We start from the raw sequence: 17,777 nt of genomic DNA on the forward strand, positions 1-17,777 counted from the left end.
TGTGTCGACGACAGCGCGTCGCAACGTGACAGAAGTGTACGGGCAACAGCATATTTGTGCTCTGCATGGTGGTGCGAGTCAAAACTCAGCACATTGCCACTGTCGCAAGGTTTGCGGTATACGGATGTCGTCAATGAACCGCCCTCTTTCCGACGCACCAGCACATCTAGAAACGCCAAAGTGTCACCATCTTCCATTTCACACGTGAATTGAATGGCAGGATGAACACTATTGAGTGCATCATGCATAGCCTGCAGATTGTGCTTTTCTACAATGACGAAAGTGTCATCTACATAACGGCAGTACATTTTCACAGGGAAGGGCAAGGTGGACAGGCATATAGTTTCCACGTGTTCCATCAAAAGATCTGCCACGATTACCGACACAGGGCTGCCCATCGGGACACCTTCTATTTGGTGGTAGACAGTTCCGCCAAAAGTGAAATATAGTGAAAAAAAGCGATGGTGAAATAGTGAAAATAGTGAATAGTCAAATAGTGAAAAAAAGCGATGGGCAGCCCTGTGTCGGTAATCGTGGCAGATCTTTTGATGGAACACGTGGAAACTATATGCCTGTCCACCTTACCCTTCCCTGTGAAAATGTACTGCCGTTATGTAGATGACACTTTCGTCATTGTAGAAAAGCACGATCTGCAGGCTATGCATGATGCACTCAATAGTGTTCATCCTGCCATTCAATTCACTTGTGAAATGGAAGATGGTGACACTTTGGCGTTTCTAGATGTGCTGGTGCGTCGGAACGAGGGCGGTTCATTGGCAACAACCGTATACCGCAAACCTTGCGACAGTGGCAATGTGCTGAGTTTTGACTCGCACCACCCTGCGGAGCACAAATATGCTGTTGCCCGTACACTTCTGTCACGCTGCGACGCGCTGTCGTCGACACAGACCCTGAGGAAGCATGAAGAAACTAATGTTGCCACTGTCCTGAATAAACGGAGCTACCCTCAGCGGTTTGTCGATGACACGCGGCGCCGCATGCAAAGACCTCGCAAGAGCAGGGCTAATAAGGAAAAATCTGTTGTGTGCATCCCGTATGTCTGCGGCGTGTCAGAAGCTGTGCGTAGGGCCTTGCGACCTCTGGGCGTTAGGACTGTGTTTAAACCCATGCGCACACTGGCTAACGTGTTCCCAAAACCAAAGGACCGCACCCCCTCCGACGAACAAAGCGGAGTTGTGTACAAAGTTAACTGCACGAACTGTGATGCCTGCTACATCGGTGAGACCGGGCGACGACGTCATACTCGCATCAAGGAACACGTCAGGGACGTCACCAAAGCCACACATTCAACACGTGCCAAGACGGAATTAGTCGATCACTGCCTGACGAAAGGACACGTGTTCGATTTCGATAATGTGACGACGCTGGCATGGGAACAACGATGGGGCCCAAGGAAATTCATCGAATCATGGTTCATCCGTCATAATCAAAATGCATGCAACAGTAATCGTGGTCCTTTGCCGGATGTTTACGGCAAGATATAAGTTGATGTACTCTTTCATGGGACGCCATTTGTGTACTGACGATGCCACCCGCATAGGTGGCGAAACGTCTATGTTTTGTTATTGTTTTATTGTTGAGTAAAGCCAGTGAAGCTATACGTTTGAATATGAATTCCCCTGGCTTCTGGAACATTTTTTCACTAAATGGCTTGGAAATGTTCGATAAACTTGCCCAGTTAATACTGCATAAGGCAGAGTGGCGGTTGGGAGCATTCATTGTGTTTTGTGAACTTTTTTTGCGGTATTCTTGTGAACTTGCAAAGTGATCAAGGCTAGACATTATTAACATCATTGGAATATACATTTATTTCTTTTTATTTTAGTGCAATAACCCTGTGCTGAATCTTCTGAATTTTTTTGGTGAACTTTACCCAGTCTATACTGAAGAAATCTCAGCCGCTGTTGTAAGCGTTCATTTTGGGTTGTGATCTTGAAAAGTTATCAAGGCTACGCATTGTTATTATAATTGTGATATACATTTACTTATTGTAAGTGCAATAAAGCTAGTCATTTTTGCAAATGTTACAGTAACAAAATCCTACTTTGGATGCCACTTTGAGTCCTTGAAAAACCTGTGACAGGTCCTGGAAAGTCCTGGAATATCCTTGAATTTTTGCCTTAGAAACCTGTACGAACCCTGTTAAATTGTAATAGTAGTATTGGAGGTGGGTGCTGCAGGAAGTAAAAGCAAGTTACGTAAATTTAGAAACACTATTTATGTCCATGTCTTTGCGCGTATTGCGAAGATGTAGGATCGTTCCCCACCTGCGGGAAGTTGTTTTTTCATCCACTTTACTTTCCATTAATTTATCATTTGTTTAATTCAATTAGTAAGTACAAGTAATTTCCCTTATGTTTTCCTTGGTGTCTATGTTTGTGTGCTTCCTATGATATGAATAATAAAATCGGGCCCCTCGGTTCCCTTTCTTCTCGTTCATTACATAACAAGGGCTCAAATCCAGCAACATTGATGCCTTCAGGTATCATATTGTCGCGATGCACAAAGCTCAGGAGCTTTATTATAGAAGCACCGCGCCGTACTCGGGAGAAGGAACCAGGGAGGGGCGCCAACAACAAGAATCTCTTCTTCTTCTCTAGATGCCTTCCGGAATCTCGAGCAGCCCGGTCGTCGTCTTTGTCGGCGCCAGGGTGCACTTGTGCACGAATACCGACGCGGCAATATGTGGGTTTATTGACCAGTTGCCTTCACCCAAAAAGATCACGTACTCGTGATGCCTGCAGCAGAAAGGATGTTCCACATTTGCCTCTTAGGTTTGTGAGTGGTGGTGCTGGCTAACACTCCCAGGGTTAGTTCTAGTTGTAAAATATAAATACCCCAGAAAGTGGTTGGGAAAACGGCGCCGCGGTAGCTCAATGGTAAGAGCATCGCACGCGTAATGCGAAGACGTGGGATCGTTCCCCACCTGTGGACAGTTGTTTTTTCATCCGTTTTCATTTCCATTAATTTATCATTTCCTTAATTCAATTAGTAAGTATAAGTAATTTCCCCTATGTTGTCCTTGGTCTCGTTGTTTGTTGGCTTCCTATGATATGAATAATAAAATTGGGCCCCTTGGTTTTCTTTCTTCTCGTTCATTATATAATATTTAATGTAATACATAAACAGAAAGCAAAATGAATGCACTTTTCATGCATAAATGTTTTATTAACGAGATGTATGTCATAAAAAAATATAAATTGTTAAAATCAAGATTGTGCGATAAAATTGAACAAAGTTTGTAGAGACACGCTTGTATCTACTAACAAAAAAATGTTACGAAAATTATGAGATATACAAAATGTATTGCCATATATTAGGCACTATCTCCGAAAAAAATAGAAAATTTTTATTGGAACAGGTATTTCGCTACAAAAATTTAACTGCAAGCACTACAGTTGGGCGTGCTGGGCTGCGGCCGCCAATGTTCTGTGCTGGTTTGTGTCTTCGCTTTTAGACTCAAAGTCCAACGAAAAGTCAGCGTCTTCTGACTCGCTGCTATTAGACGTATCGATAAGATCAGCCGAAGAGGCAGCGGAATTGGGATATGTGCGATATCCCGAAGCGCGTGCGCCGTTTCTGGAGGCGGACATTTTTGCGTTCTGCTTTGACTATCGTGAAACTTCGAAGCGCGTTTAAAAATCACCGCTTGGGGGGGAAAGAAGCGCACTGCTTAGAAAACAAAAATATAGTTTCTCCTCTTTCACGTCCGATGGTGCAGTGTGTCCGTGAGCGGCGCGGAAGGTCTCGAAAGTGGCGTTTCACACCGTCAATAGCGGGCGGCCATTTTTTCGTTCTCCTTCGCCGATCGCAAAACTTTGGAGCGCGTTTAAAAATCATCGCCTCGCGGAAAAAAAGTGAACTGCTTAGAAAACTAAAATATAGTTCTCCTCCTTCACGTCCGATAGAGCAGTATGTCTGTGAGCGGCGCGGAAGGTCTCCAAAGCGGCGTTTCAGACCATCAAATGAGAGCTAACCATGCCCAATGGGCACGGTAAGGAAAGAGTTCACTGTCTTGTCGCCGATGAGACCTGCCAGAAGTCCCTGTATGTCGGATGCCGTTGTAGTGGGAGCCGAACGGGACACAGAAAGGCGTGTTGTTGCTGAAGGTCGGGGCGCGACTGAGAGAGCAGCCTTTAGGAGTACTGAATGCGGCTGGATGCCGTGTCTGCCCGCTGGCTGCAGCAGGTTCTCATCACATGGCCAAGTGTGGTTGACCAGTGAAACTGTCGCCGCTGCCAGTGCCGAGATGCCTCCCGGTAACGTCAGCGAAAGACTGTGCAGGGGAGGCCTCTTGCAGTGCGCTACGGGTCGCGACGTAAGGAAACCACCACTTCACGAAGGGACACATGTGCAGCATGAATTTGTGCACTTGGGATAGCAAGGTATTAAATTGAGCAGCCATTGATTCAAGCCACTGAACCACCTTTGCGGGAACATCAACAACATCAGACGTTGTGACAATCTATCTGCTGGGGCCGTGTTGATGGTCTCTGTCGTCGGATTCGGCTGCTTCATGCAGGTGGCACACTTGTACCTGCTTACACCATTTTCCATCGAAGCATTGTACTCCTCTGCCTGTATATCACGACATTTGCAGTCAAATAGCTGTTTACAAGAAGCACATGGTAAAAAATTCTGCCTTTGCTGAATCTGCAGAAGGCAGCACACACACACCTGTGCCTCACCAGCCATCAGGAGTGAATATGCCAGTAGGTGTATGCCGCTCTTCAATGAATGTCTTCGACGACAACTTTGGTAACTAGGTATGTGCCACTGAGAGTGTGCCGCTCTACAATGACGACAAAGATCCTTTAAATTTCTCCCATGCTGAGTGGAATCGAACCCACGCCACAAGGGTTCCCCAAGGATAGCAACCCGACGCTTTAGCGAGCTATGCCATGAATGTACTGGGTACAGGTGCTGCTCTGCAGTGAACCTCTCGACAATTCGGGTCACAGAGTATGTGCCACTGAGTGTCCGGCAAGCGAGGGAACAATTCTCGCCATTCGCAGGCACTGGCGTGCCACGCTCAGAGACATACGCGCAAACTTCTCAGCAGCACTACTAGATGGTCCAGAAAGAAGCACGAGATAGGAGCCCGGTTGGCGCATCATGTGCATTCGCATCCGGCGGTGCTAGATGGTGTCGAGTGTTCTTAGTGAAGTGCGAATGAGGAGTCCTGCTGCAATGCCTCATACATAACTTGTATGGCTAAATTGATTCTGTAGTGGGCAGTGTGCTGCTAGACAGAGAGTTGGGGAGGCGCTGGTATGCAAACTGTCCTTGAGCGCCGCTGACCTGCGACTTTGCATTCCATTTTATTTTCCTTCGTGAAAAAGGATGGGTTGGGACTAAAAGTCGCAGCAGCAACTTGACAAAGGTCCAAACTCCCTATTACTTGGCAGTGCAGCTGTCGTGGGGAACGAACATCATTTATACATTATAAATACTTAGAACGCTGATAGCAGTCAATGTGCATACAAGAACATAGTTTTACATTGCATAGCCAAATACAGCTGAGACCACTTATAATGTAACTGTTTATAGTGCAGAACTGGCTACAGCGCAGCCTTTTCCGACTCCCGTGTAACCTCCCATAGAACTCCATGTCTATGCATACCACTTATAATGCGGCCGCATGAGAGAAAATACCTGTTAGAATGTGGCGTCCGCGGGGAAATCTCAGCGACAAGTGCTTTTCAACGGGGTGTGCTGGCCAATGGGAGCGGAAAGCAACGAGGGTGATGTGTAGGAGGAGCATGAGACGCGGAGTGAACAAACGAGCGAGAAAAAAAAAAGCAGCAACGCAATGCTGGCATACGGTGGTTGCCTAGGTAATAGAGAAGCGTTTTGCTGCTGTTTATCAGCGGTGTGCTTTGTACAGAATGCGTGCACCCATTGCGATGTTTGACTGACCGGTGTTGAAACGGCCTTCAAGTCTACGGGCATGCGCACGAAGTTTCTTTGCACGTAAACTCATGTGTGGACAGAAAGTTCTGAAGTGCCTGAATATTTGGTTGTGAACATGTGTATGCGATACGATCTGCATGCCTTTCGGCGACTAATTGGCCCGTTCATCACACATGCTTTTGTGCTTTCTTAAATACGGGCTGCGTTTGTTGCCGTTCCTGGTCTGACCGTGTCACGTTATCGTTTTAATAGCTCCTTCCGATCGACTAACCTGGTACCAACTGAGACTGCGCGCATTAGGGCACCGACCACTCCAGGTGTTCTCCTTTGTATATTCCGCTCCATCTATCAATGCTTCTTAGTGCAGAACTGTTTTAAAACGAAGCTTTCTTTGCGAACCCCCTGCGCCTCTCTTGCTGAGTGTGGCTGCCGCCTGCTGCTGCTTCTGCGTTCTCGCCGAATAGCTCACACTTGATGATTTATTTGCATCCCCTTTGGAACGGGGCGGTGAAAAATAGGCACCTTGCATGCTTGAGTTGCTCAGGTATGCTATACATGCTTTTCATTCTAATATTTTTTATACATCGCTTTAATCTTTGTTCTCTTCCTCAAAATTTCTCCATCTACCTTGCACCGCCACCTTTGTCTTTAACGGATCCGGTTATATCAATCCCTTCCCTGCTTATATTGCGCATTTCTTTCGTCGCAATCGCCTTGAGGTTCCTTATGAGGTCCACGGGTGATAAAATTGTCGCCGCGAGCCGTACGCTGTATGTGCGAGTGAAAGCATGTGACGGTGAGCCAGCAATCCCGGCTTGCGCTCGCAAGGGCGGGAAGCGGGTAGGAAGAGCGCAGTCTTCCAGTCACGCACTACGCTCCAGAGGGAGGATAGGGAGGTGGAGGGATGGTGCTTTACTGCCGCCGCGCACTGCCACCGGCCGGAAGTCTCCGTAGGAGTGTGGTCAGATGGAGGCGCCGTGCATTACTGCGGCTGCGTGCTCCTGCTAGGGCGTTCTGCGCCGCAAGCTCCTGCCCACACGGCTATACCTTGAAAGCCATCTGCGGCTGGGGCAGAGTCCGCCCTCCCTGTGTTTTCGCAGCTAAGATTGCGTTGATGCTAGCGCCAGCACAAAGCTCACTTTGTTTGCTGCTGTTTCGTTGTGTTCGTGCAAGAATACAATCGAGCCAAAATGTCAGTTAACAAAGAACAAGGTTGCTTTATTTGCACCGCTATTTATACGTTTTAGGTGGAGAGGGAACACATTCAAGACAGTTTTCCCAGGGGCGTGTTTGCTGTTTGCAACGTTAGCGGGCATGAGCAATAACGCTGAGTGGGAAGCATGTTAGCACGAGGCGCTTGTTTTTATCAAGCACGATACATATTCCTTTCTGTACAAACAACAAAGTGAACATATTAAACGGCATTGCAAGGGGTTACGACAATTGCTTAAGATTGCTGCCATAATAGAGGCGCTGTGGCGGTCTTCTTTGGCGTGTCGATGTCCTCAAGTGCGGACTTGCTTCATTTGATATTCCCGGTGCACGATCGGTTGAAGATGCATGCTGGCTTACACTGCCGTCGTTGTCGCTTTCGTCGTCCATGAAATCTTCAGTGGATGACTCCCTGCTGAAAGCTTCGGCTGTCGCAAGAAGGTGCTGCCGGTTCCGACGCAGCATTTTGCCGTCTTCTGTCTCCACTCGGTAGGACCTTGGCCGCTCCGTCCGCATCACTCTAGCTTTGGTATCCCATTGGTCTACACGCACTGGCACGATTTGTCATTCCTGCAATGGAGCCAGGGGGCTACTCGGTTGTTCCTTCTGTCGATGCTTCCGCACAGGCGTGGTGGGAACCTCCCTGAAATCCGGCAATGGTGTTCGCAGCCGTCGGCCAAACAGCAGTTCACCTGGCGATCGACTGTCTTCCAGGGGACACGATCTGTAACTGAGCAATCCAAGCCAGAAGTCGTCTCCCCCCTCAGTTGTTTTTTTTAAGGATTCTTTTAACCACCAGAACCCCTTTCTCGGCTAAACCATTTGAGCGTGGAAACCGTGGGCTCGAAGTAACATGCTGAAAATCGTATCTTTTTGTGCAGAGCAGGAACTCACAGCTGGAGAATTGCGGTCCGTTGTCAGTGCACACCTGCATAGGTATGCCGTACCTTGCAAATATTGCACTTAGTTTATCAATGAGACCGGCCGCTGACGTGTCCTGTAGTTGCTCCACTTCTGGAAAATTAGATAACACATCATACGCGCAAAGATACGACTTCCCAGCACAATGGAAGATGTCTACACCTATCCTACACCATGCATGCGCAGGCACTGGGCGGATAAGAAGGGGTTCGCTATGTTGCTGGTATGTGTACTTCTGGCACACTGAGCATTTTTTTACCAGATTTTCGATATCAGTGTTCATACCGCGCCAGAAAACCAAACGACGCGCACGTTCCTTAAACTTATTTAGTCCCATATTTCCATCATGGATCCTTCGCAACGTTTCTTGACGCATACTGGTCGGCACCATGACCTTGCAGCCTTTTAGTAGCACACCACTCACAGTCAACAATTCACTTCCGAAATGCTTAAATCGTCCCTGTACGGGTTGGTTATTCTGGAGGCAAGTAACCACACTTTGCAAGTGACTGTCATTTCGCGTTTCTTTTGATAGGCGCTCCAACGTGGCACCGTTTACAAGTGACAACACAACACTTACGGCGTGAACTTGTGGGTTCTTGGTGTCTCACAGGAGACCAACCACCGCGGGTTCGAGCTTAGCGAGCCACAGGGCCGCGTCAGCCGTCGCCTCCAGCACCGCTCGCGCGCGAGCTCAGAGGCCGCAAGGGGCTACCGAGCGACGCACGCAAAAACACAGTAAAGCCCTGAGTTGACGGAAACCGTTTACTGAAACCGTCGGCACCAGCACTGCACAAACGCCCGCGCGGCGGGGAGCCAAAGGGGTCCCGCACCAGGGCGAAAATACAATAACAGGCGCCTATAGCACGTCGCAGCGAGAGCACAGGCTCAAGCTGGGACACGCCGCTAGGAAAAGTCCCGGCGGCTATGCTACTTGCTCTGGCGATAACCAATGGGTCAACTCGCGAGAGCACGGGCAATATCCTTCGGCTTAGGCTTTCGGCAAGTGCGGCTCGGCGAGGTACGACCTCGCGCGAGCACTAATGGCACCGCTCGTCGGCTTAGCGTCGGGAAAGGATCAGCACAAAGTACGCGCTCCCCGCACGGACAAAGGCACCGTGCGCGAGCTCCAGTCCTAGTCACAAAGGTGTCGGCGGACGAGAGGAAAGCATGAACGTACCGTGCGCTGGTCCCGGAGAGAAGTCCCGAGGCACGCTCCGCCGCTAGCGGCCCACCACCGGCCGCGTAGTGACGTCATCGCCCCGCCCTCACCGCCAACTGCCGCGTGTGCAGCGCCACCGCGGGAACCGGTTAGGTGGCGTGGGCGGGGAAGGAGGCCAGCGGGGAAGGATAGCGAGGGATGGCAGAGCCTGCGCAATGGCACCGGCGCCTCCCTCAATCCCCACAAACTTCAATGTCTTCGTCTGCTTCATCCTTTTGCGGTTTTCCGACAGAGGCACGCGACAGCAGGTCTGGCAACACGAACTGCTTTCCTGAAACAAAATGCAGTTCGAAATTGTATTTGAGCAAACGTTGGAAGAAGCGCTGCAGTCTCGGTGGCATGTCAGCGATTACCTTTTTCGAAATATTGATTAGAGGGCGGTGGTCTGTTTCGAGGATGACCCTGCGTCCATACACAAAATGGTGAAATTTCTCGCAACCGTATACCACAGAGAGTGCTTCCTTCTCAATCTGGGAATAACGTTTTTGGGTATCAGAGAGTGCTCGTGAAGCATACGCGACAGGTTTCCAAGCGTCCCCGTAACGCTGTAGAAACACTGAGCCGATGCCGTTTTGCGATGCATCTGAAGCGATTTTAGTGTCACGCATTGGGTCGAAAATAGCCAGAACAGGCTGGCTACTTAAAGTGGCACAGGTATGGTTCCATTCTGTGGCATGGTTAACCGTCCAATCAAAAACACTGTTTTTCTTGATCAGGTCCCGGAGCAACTTAGTTTTTTCTGCAAGTGCCAGTACAAACTTTGCAAAATAGTTGACGACACCTAGCATTCTGTGAACTCCTTTCTTGTCCTTTGGCTGCAGTAGATTTAAAACTGATTCGACTGAATCAGGGCTTGGCCGTATGCCGTTCTCGGAAATGACGTCACCAAGAAAAGAAATTTCCGTGGCACCAATTTTGCATTTTGAAGCATTGAATGTTAATCCCGCCTTATGCGCGGACTTAAGGACTGCTCTTAGCCTTTCGTCGTGCTCTTTTCTTGAGCATCCCCACACTAGGATTTATTAGACATACACACATACGCCAGGAATCCCGTCAAATATCTCTTTCATGTACCTTTGAAACACTTCGGATGTCGAGGCGATGCCGAAAGGAAGCCTGAGAAAGAGATAGCGGCCAAACGGGGTCGAAAACGTACAGATTCTGGACGTTTCTTCGTGCAGCGGTATTTGATGAAAACCGGACTTGGCGTCTAGTCGTGAAAAATATCGCGCTCCTGCAAGCTCAGCTTCGATATCACCGCGACAAGGCATCTGTAAGTGCTCCCGCTTAAGACCTTCATTAATTCTTCTAGGATCCATGCATATCCGTAGTTGACCATCCTTCTTGAAAATAACTAACGGACTTACCCAGTCCGTTGGCTCTTTAACCTTGGCTATGATGCCAGCCTTGAGTATCCGGTCGAGTTCAGTCTGCAGTGGTTTCAGCAGGGCCAGGGGTACTCGTGTAGCCATCTGGACAGTAGGTACGACGTCTTGTCGCAAGACCATTTTGTGCAGGCGCTGAAGGCATCCGGTGCCGGTAAAGACATCTTTGTATTCCTGCATGAACTCTGGAGATCCCGTTGTTATTGCATCGACTGACCTGACGAAGAGTCCCAGACGTTCGCTTGCTTCGAAACCAATAATAGCGCGTCCCTTCTTTACCAGGAAGAAGTCGACTTCAATCGCCGTCTTGCCGACTGTGACTTTCAGTCTGGCTTGATGATTCCTCCCCCATATGAGCGTAGCACTGAGCTACGCTTACTCTTGTGCCTTACTTATTTGTGCCGCCGGCTGTAGTGTGCGGTATATATTATTTGGCAAAAGATTGGCTTGGGCACCGGTGTCCACTTTCAGCTTCATGCACTTGCGTCCGACTTGTGCTTCCACTACCCAGTCACGATGGCTCTCGATGGCATCTACGGATACATCAAGAATCGTGAAGTCTTCATCAGCACTGACCTCGGCCACTTGTCTCTTGCTCTTGCATCGCACAGCAAAGTGGTTCTTGCCTCCGCATCGCCTACAGTTGCGTCCAAATGCCGTACTATTTCTCGAGCCGTGCTCCCGGCCACACCTACTGCATTTAAATGCTGCGGACGCACCAGTTTCTGTTGGCCTGTTCTGGACACAGTCAACTTGGCGCTGCTCGCGTGCCCAAATTTCATTTTGTGCGTGTGTCAACTCGGCGGCTTTGCACACCTGCTCAGCTCTCACCAGTGTCAAGTCCTTGTCCCGTAGCAGCTTCTGGCACACTTTGTCGTCTCTCGTTCCAAATACAATTTGGTCACGGATCATTGAATTTTCCATTACGCCGAAGTTGCATGATTTGGCCAGGTGCCTAGTCCCTTGCGAATGGTTCAAATGGCTCACCTTCTGCTTGCATTCTTCGTCGAAATAGGTACCGCTCATGTATTTCATTCACCTGCGCTGCGCAGTACTCATCAAACTTCTTGATAACGGTCGCATAGTCCTGTCTTTCAGCGTCTTCAATGAAAGTAAAGTTGTTGTAGATTTCCAACACATCGTTGCCTCCCAAACTGAGCAGCAGGGCCGTCTTCGTGCTATCCTCCCGAGGCTTTTCTCTGGGAGCCGAGGCTGCTAGGAAGAGCTCGAATTTTTGCTTAAAAAGCTTCCATTGTTTGGCAATGTCGCCACTCAGGCGTAATGGCTCGGGAGGCTTTAAGAATTCCATCATGGATGCATGTGGTTGGGCCGCACTTCTGACACCGTGTTTCGTTGAGTTCGTGCAAAGAATACAATCGAGCCAAAATGTCAGTTAACAAAGAACAAGGTTGCTTTATTTGCACCGCTATTTATACGTTTTAGGTGGAGAGGGAACACATTCAAGATAGTTTTCCCAGGGGCGTGTTTGCTGTTTGCAACGTTAGCGGGCATGCGCAATAGCGCTGAGTGGGAAGCATGTTAGCACGAGGCGCTTGTCTTTATCAAGCACGATACAGCTGCTGCTGGTGCGCTGACTCACTGTAGCGTTTTGACAGAGTTTTCGCGGTCATCAAGTGAGATGAGTTCCATGTTTGCTTGTGCACGCGCATGACACCATGCTTGTTAATTTAGTTAGTATACCAATGTTTACAAGTTTATGCAGCTGATAAAACTACTATCCTTACTTTCTAAACTACTATCCTACTATCCCACTAATTTGCTATCGCAATTGATGCTTCGGCTTTCGCGCGAAACCGCGACTTTTTTTTTCCGCCAATACTCTAAATGTCTCTTGCTTCAGAACGGCTGCAGGATGACAGCACCATCTAGGAGTGATGGCTCACACTCCTGTGCATGTGGGTCGTTGGAGAGGGCGAGGAGCCGCAATGCGGAGAGCCGCGGTGAGACGGGAGAGAGGGCACCGGAGGACATGGCTGTGATGGATGTGCTGCTTCAATTGCTCCAAAAGAGAAATGCTGCTACACGCTGCTCCAAACTGTCATTTTTGTTGGTAACTCCTCCAAAAAGACGCTGTGAAAATGAAGACGAGAAACTTAAACTGTGTGACCAACCAGGGAACCCGTAATGTAACCAAAAACAAGCTGTATACTATCATCAATTTTGAAAGCGCGGTGAAGCCAATCGTAGTCTCGGCTGCCGCCGAGCCTGCCGAGACATTTTTCACGGCTTACGGTCTCCACGGTGCCTATGGCGAAATGTGTGGGAGATTACTTTGGTCTCATACTAATTACCAACTGCAGCTGTGGCAACTGTGACATGTGAATGATTACTGTTACATTATAATGCTCAGCTTTATCGGCTTTGATCTCATTTCTGCCACAAGTACTGGTATTTTAAATATATAGCTCATTTTATTGCGCTTTCGATAACAATCCATCTTCTTAATTGTTTGTTTCTTGCAATTTGCATTGAGTATTGTATGTCCAATATGTTTCATAGTAAATATTAATATTTATGAGACACTTCGGTGATGCTTTTAACTCTAGGAGTTGTATGGCATATTTTGCCATCTGTTCCAAAAACACCAATAGCTGCTCCAAACTACCATTTTTTCTGCTCCGAAATCTGCTCCAAAAAAGTAAAATGTTGCTTCCATCACTGACATGGCCTCACGTTACGCATGTGTTGCACTGCCTGGCAACTGCATGGATGGTCACATCTGCGTCTTCAAGGGGAGGTTGGGCACCCAAAACAAATAGCGCAGAAAGCCAGCTTACCTCTTTTAACCACTATAATGCTGGTTGCATTTAAACCTGCATTGCATTCTTCGCCAACCTGAAAAGCGCTTGGTTTCACTTTGCACTACTACTGAATAAACACACGTTTCAGCACTCCTTATGCATTCATAGAAAGCTTCACTGTATATAGATTCCAACAGGGCATGTTAGATCTGCTGTATTTTCTTTTTTTGATGCAAAAGCATAAAATGGCCCATTGAGTGAAAAGGCTGGCGTCTGTCGTCTGGACAAGCAAAAAATGGCACCTAAATTTCCATTGGCAGCAATGCCACGTCACGAGCGCGCCTTGATGTAGCAGAGCTGGCAGAAGAGAAAACCTTCTGCAGTGGTAGCAAGCCAGGTGTTGCGTGAGGAAAGAGGGCATCGCCGCGACGCTACGTCACCCTCGCTCTTGGAAGCCTGTGTTGACTGCGCATTCCTTGTCCGTGCAAGCTCTAGCCTACATTTTAACTGCACCTTGATAATTGAAATAATGTATAAAAAAACAGAATACAGTGGAATCTCGCTGATGCTATTCTGCAGAATACATTTTTCGGGATAATACGTTTTTTGTTCTTTTCCCAGCCATTGTCTTATAGGAGCAATGTATTTCGGAAATACGATTATCGAATGATACGTTTCATTTTTCGGTTCCCGTCGAGATAGTATCAACGAGATTCCAGTATAAATTCTAATGGAAAAAAAAACATGGGGGACACTAGTGGTGCGAAGTCTGAGCAAACAGCGAAGCTGGCGGCCCTTCCCTAGCTTGGCTTTTCATTAGCTGGTTCTCTCTTAGCTTTAACTTGGCCTTTTCATTAGCTTTGACTTGGTTCTCTCTCGAGTGTTCTCGTCTTCTTCCACAGCTGGTACATTGGCACTCCAGTGTATAATTTCACTTCTCTTAAGTAGTGGGATGCTTAGAGCTGCTGCCGACCGCATTTGCGCCGAACGCTCCTGGTGTCCCTCACTGCAGCCGATGCTTCTGGCGGTGGCTCGGCAGGTAAACTCGTGAGGCAAAGTGTGTCTCTTTGCGCCTCGGCGACGCGGAGCTGTATACTGTGGAGTGACCTCATTGCCAGCTGCGCGGCTGTGGGGAGAAGCTGGGCGGAGCTACGGCAGAGGAGCGAGTGGCGCTGCTGTGGAGGTTAGGCAAGGCGTTGCTAGGTGGCGCGCTGTGGCAGGAGCGGCGGTGGGCCAAGGAGGTGGCGCTTCGTTGCTAGGCGACACCCGTGATGTCATCGCCAGGTGGAGGAGTTTTCTGCGTACACTACCAGACTACCTCCAGCTTAAACAGGTTCGCTGTTAAAACTTTGGCGGTAGTGAGTTTTGAACCTGCTAGTTCACACTCGGGAGCCGGGTGTCTTACCCACTGGGCTAAACCAGTGCCTCCTAGATAGCAGGCCTGTGCACTTAGCTATATGACGTCATGCTACTTGGACGGAAATTTCCATTGCCAAGCCCGGCATGACGAAAGCGGTGACGACAAAATCACCGCGGCTTACTCGGGAGCATCCCGATGAGATTCTGTGGCAGTCGGGGAAGGTAGCACGATGTCACGGATTGAAGTTCACTGGCTGTCTAGGAGGCATTCGCCAAGCATCTCGACATGCTCGCTTGCCCATGAGGAGTTAATAACTCGAAGGACCGCTCAGCTGCAGCCAGTTGGACATTAATGCTTTCACATCTACAACTCGTACGCACTGCTTAGGTGCTCGTATTTTTTCGAAAAGATAACTTGTGGACGGTGGGAGTGCGTAATGCGGAGGTTCTGGGTTTGGCTCTCACCGGCTGCAATTTATCTTTTTGTCCACTTTCATTTCCCTTTTCTTCATCATTTTCCACATTTCCATTTCAACCACAGCTAATTTCCCCTATGCTTTCCTTGGCTTCATTGTCTGTTGGCTTTATGTGGTCATGATTAACAAAAATTGAGCCCCTTGGTGTTGCTTGTTTTCTCTTTCATTAATAGTAAGGGTCTCGAATCTGGCAGCCCCGATGCCATTATGTAGCATACAAGGTTTTTCTTAGCCACGTGCCTGCTCTCCTAAGTTCATGTGTTACATTCCGCCATCGGGCAAAAAAAAAAGGGTGGCCACATCTTCTGCCCACCGTGACTCTGAGTGGCGCTGGCTAACACTCCCATGGCTAGATCTAGTAAACATAAATACTCAAGATAGTGGCCGGATTGATTGCTGTCGCCGTAGCACAATTGGTAGTGCAACGTACTAGTAATGGGGAAGTTGTGGGTTCGGCTCCCACCAGTGGGAAGTTTTCTTTTTGTCCACTTTCATTTCCATTTTCATTTTCTTCGTCATTTTGCACATTTCAATTTCAACCACAGCTAGTTTCCTCTCTGCTCTCCTTGGTTTCATTGTTTGTTGGTTTTATGTGGTCACGATTAACCAAATTAGAACGCCTTGGTTTCCCTTCTTCTCTCGTAATCACGTTGTGAGCTACGGTTATTGGTTCAATATCTTCCTAGGGCAGGTCAAAAATTGGCATTTTCGATAGGAGATGACTTGTGTTCAATGCATTCACTGTCTCCTAAGCTCCACCGAGACATACGCTGGCACTAAAGGATTTGCTATTGGGGTCACCATAGGGGTCAGGCGCATGCTGTCTACTGGTCAAGTTGGAATTCTCCGGCAAAGGCCAATTTTAGGATCAAACTAATCAAAGTTGGGCCCATAAAATTCCATGGGTGCTGGCCAGAACCTTCGGTCCAAGGGAAATTAACCAAAATATCGAATGAACTGGAGTCAAATTAACGGAAGTCTACTGTACTTAAGTGTTTTACACTCTTTAGAGTGACTATTTTAGGCATCTATACAGCCGTGTTACATCTATCCTTTGAAATTCATTCAAAACTCAAAATCACTTGCTTGGCACTCTTTGGCCAGTATTGGCCCTTGTGCCATTAAACATCATGGCACCTCCTGCTTCCTCTGTTTTGTCAGTCTCGCATTCCTTGACCCCTGACACCTTGTATGCTACCTCCAAAGGTGTTTTCATTGTGCACATGCTCTCTGATGACGATGGAGTGCATCAAAGCATTGACCACTAATTTGTGGAAAAAGAACTTGTTAATCTCCCATGCTTTTCTCTTTGCACTAGTATTCTGCATTTTGAGGTTGGAATATCTTTGCAAGTGTTTTTACTTCTTGTGCAAAAATGCCACTAAAGTGTCTGTTGTACCATTGTTTTATTTGCATGATGTATTTGCCTGTTTGCATTCATTAAGCCTTTTAAATTTAGGGTTGGTGGCCCTTCTGCTTTGCTATTATGCTAAAGTGTACATGTGTCTATAGAAAGAAAAAATTGCTGTTCAAGAGCTCAAGTTGAGGTCACTGTGTGCAATGATAAAGTTAGAAAAAAAAATGCATATGTTGCAAGTTCACTTTGGCATGATTAAATTGGTACAAGTGGCATGTCTGCTGTGTTCATGTAATATATGTTACATCTATATTTAAAAAATTATTCCAGGCCAAGAAGAAATTTTCATTGTCTAACATGCATACTTGCAAGGAGAGATTGAGTAAACATGACTTCAGAAATTGATGCCAAAAGTTACCTTGGCACCGTAGTTCAAATTCAGGAATTGCATTGCTTCTTTTTTTTTTATCTTTTTTTGCTCAGTGGCTGAACTCTCGAACACTGGCGGCCTTAGATACGTCAGAGAATCTGCATGTACTTGATGTAAGATCACAGGAGGAACTTGAGGTAAGTAATTATTTATGTCATTGTAGTTGAGGATTGCGCTTTTAGGGCTTTGAGATTGGGGCTCTTGCATTCAAGTTGGCGGCTGGGTCTGTATCTCTAAAAGCGCGGAATGCATGTAATATCTTAGCGCTTTTTCCAGGTCAGACCTGTGGTACCAGCTTCGCTGGTTTTTTAGTTTTCTGACACTAATGCATTGGCGCATTCACTTGACTACTGCCATCGTACTGAAGCCACTGTAGAACAGTGAAGGGCAATTATCAGCCACTTACTTTTAATTATGTCTAGGAATAATCCTGAAAATAAAAGCGATGTTAAGAGAAAATTCGAATTAGTCTAGGAATCTGCCTATTGACAAATTTGCAAAATAAACATGCCCTTCTGTTCAATGCACATTTCATACATTTTAGGACGCCCTTGGTCTTGCCCATGTAAATACAGTGGATGACAACAAGCGAGGGCCAAAACCAATGTTTTGCTTCATGTAGTGTCGAACCAAAGGCGACTTGTTCAGAGTGGAGGTGTGCGAGTAGTAATTTTTGAGACCGAATCAAATAGTGTCAAAAGCAAATTGAATGAACTATC

At 47.5% G+C, this 17,777-nt stretch overlaps 1 protein-coding gene across 2 annotated transcripts in view; it reads left to right on the forward strand.

Moving 5' to 3' along the window:
- The window catches only part of LOC119456269 (vacuolar protein sorting-associated protein 8 homolog), a 109,525-nt gene extending 92,280 nt beyond the window's left edge, over nt 1–17,245 (forward strand). For both annotated transcript variants that reach the window (XM_037717942.2, XM_037717951.2), the window contains exon 14: nt 17,112–17,245. In XM_037717942.2, coding sequence (XP_037573870.1) covers nt 17,112–17,225 — 114 coding nt within the window. In that variant the 3' untranslated portion in view covers nt 17,226–17,245. The remainder of the gene's footprint in view (nt 1–17,111) is intronic.
- The last annotated feature ends 532 nt before the right edge of the window (nt 17,246–17,777 follow it).

This window comes from Dermacentor silvarum, chromosome 1 (assembly GCF_013339745.2).
Source record: "Dermacentor silvarum isolate Dsil-2018 chromosome 1, BIME_Dsil_1.4, whole genome shotgun sequence".
NCBI classification, from domain to species: domain Eukaryota; kingdom Metazoa; phylum Arthropoda; class Arachnida; order Ixodida; family Ixodidae; genus Dermacentor; species Dermacentor silvarum.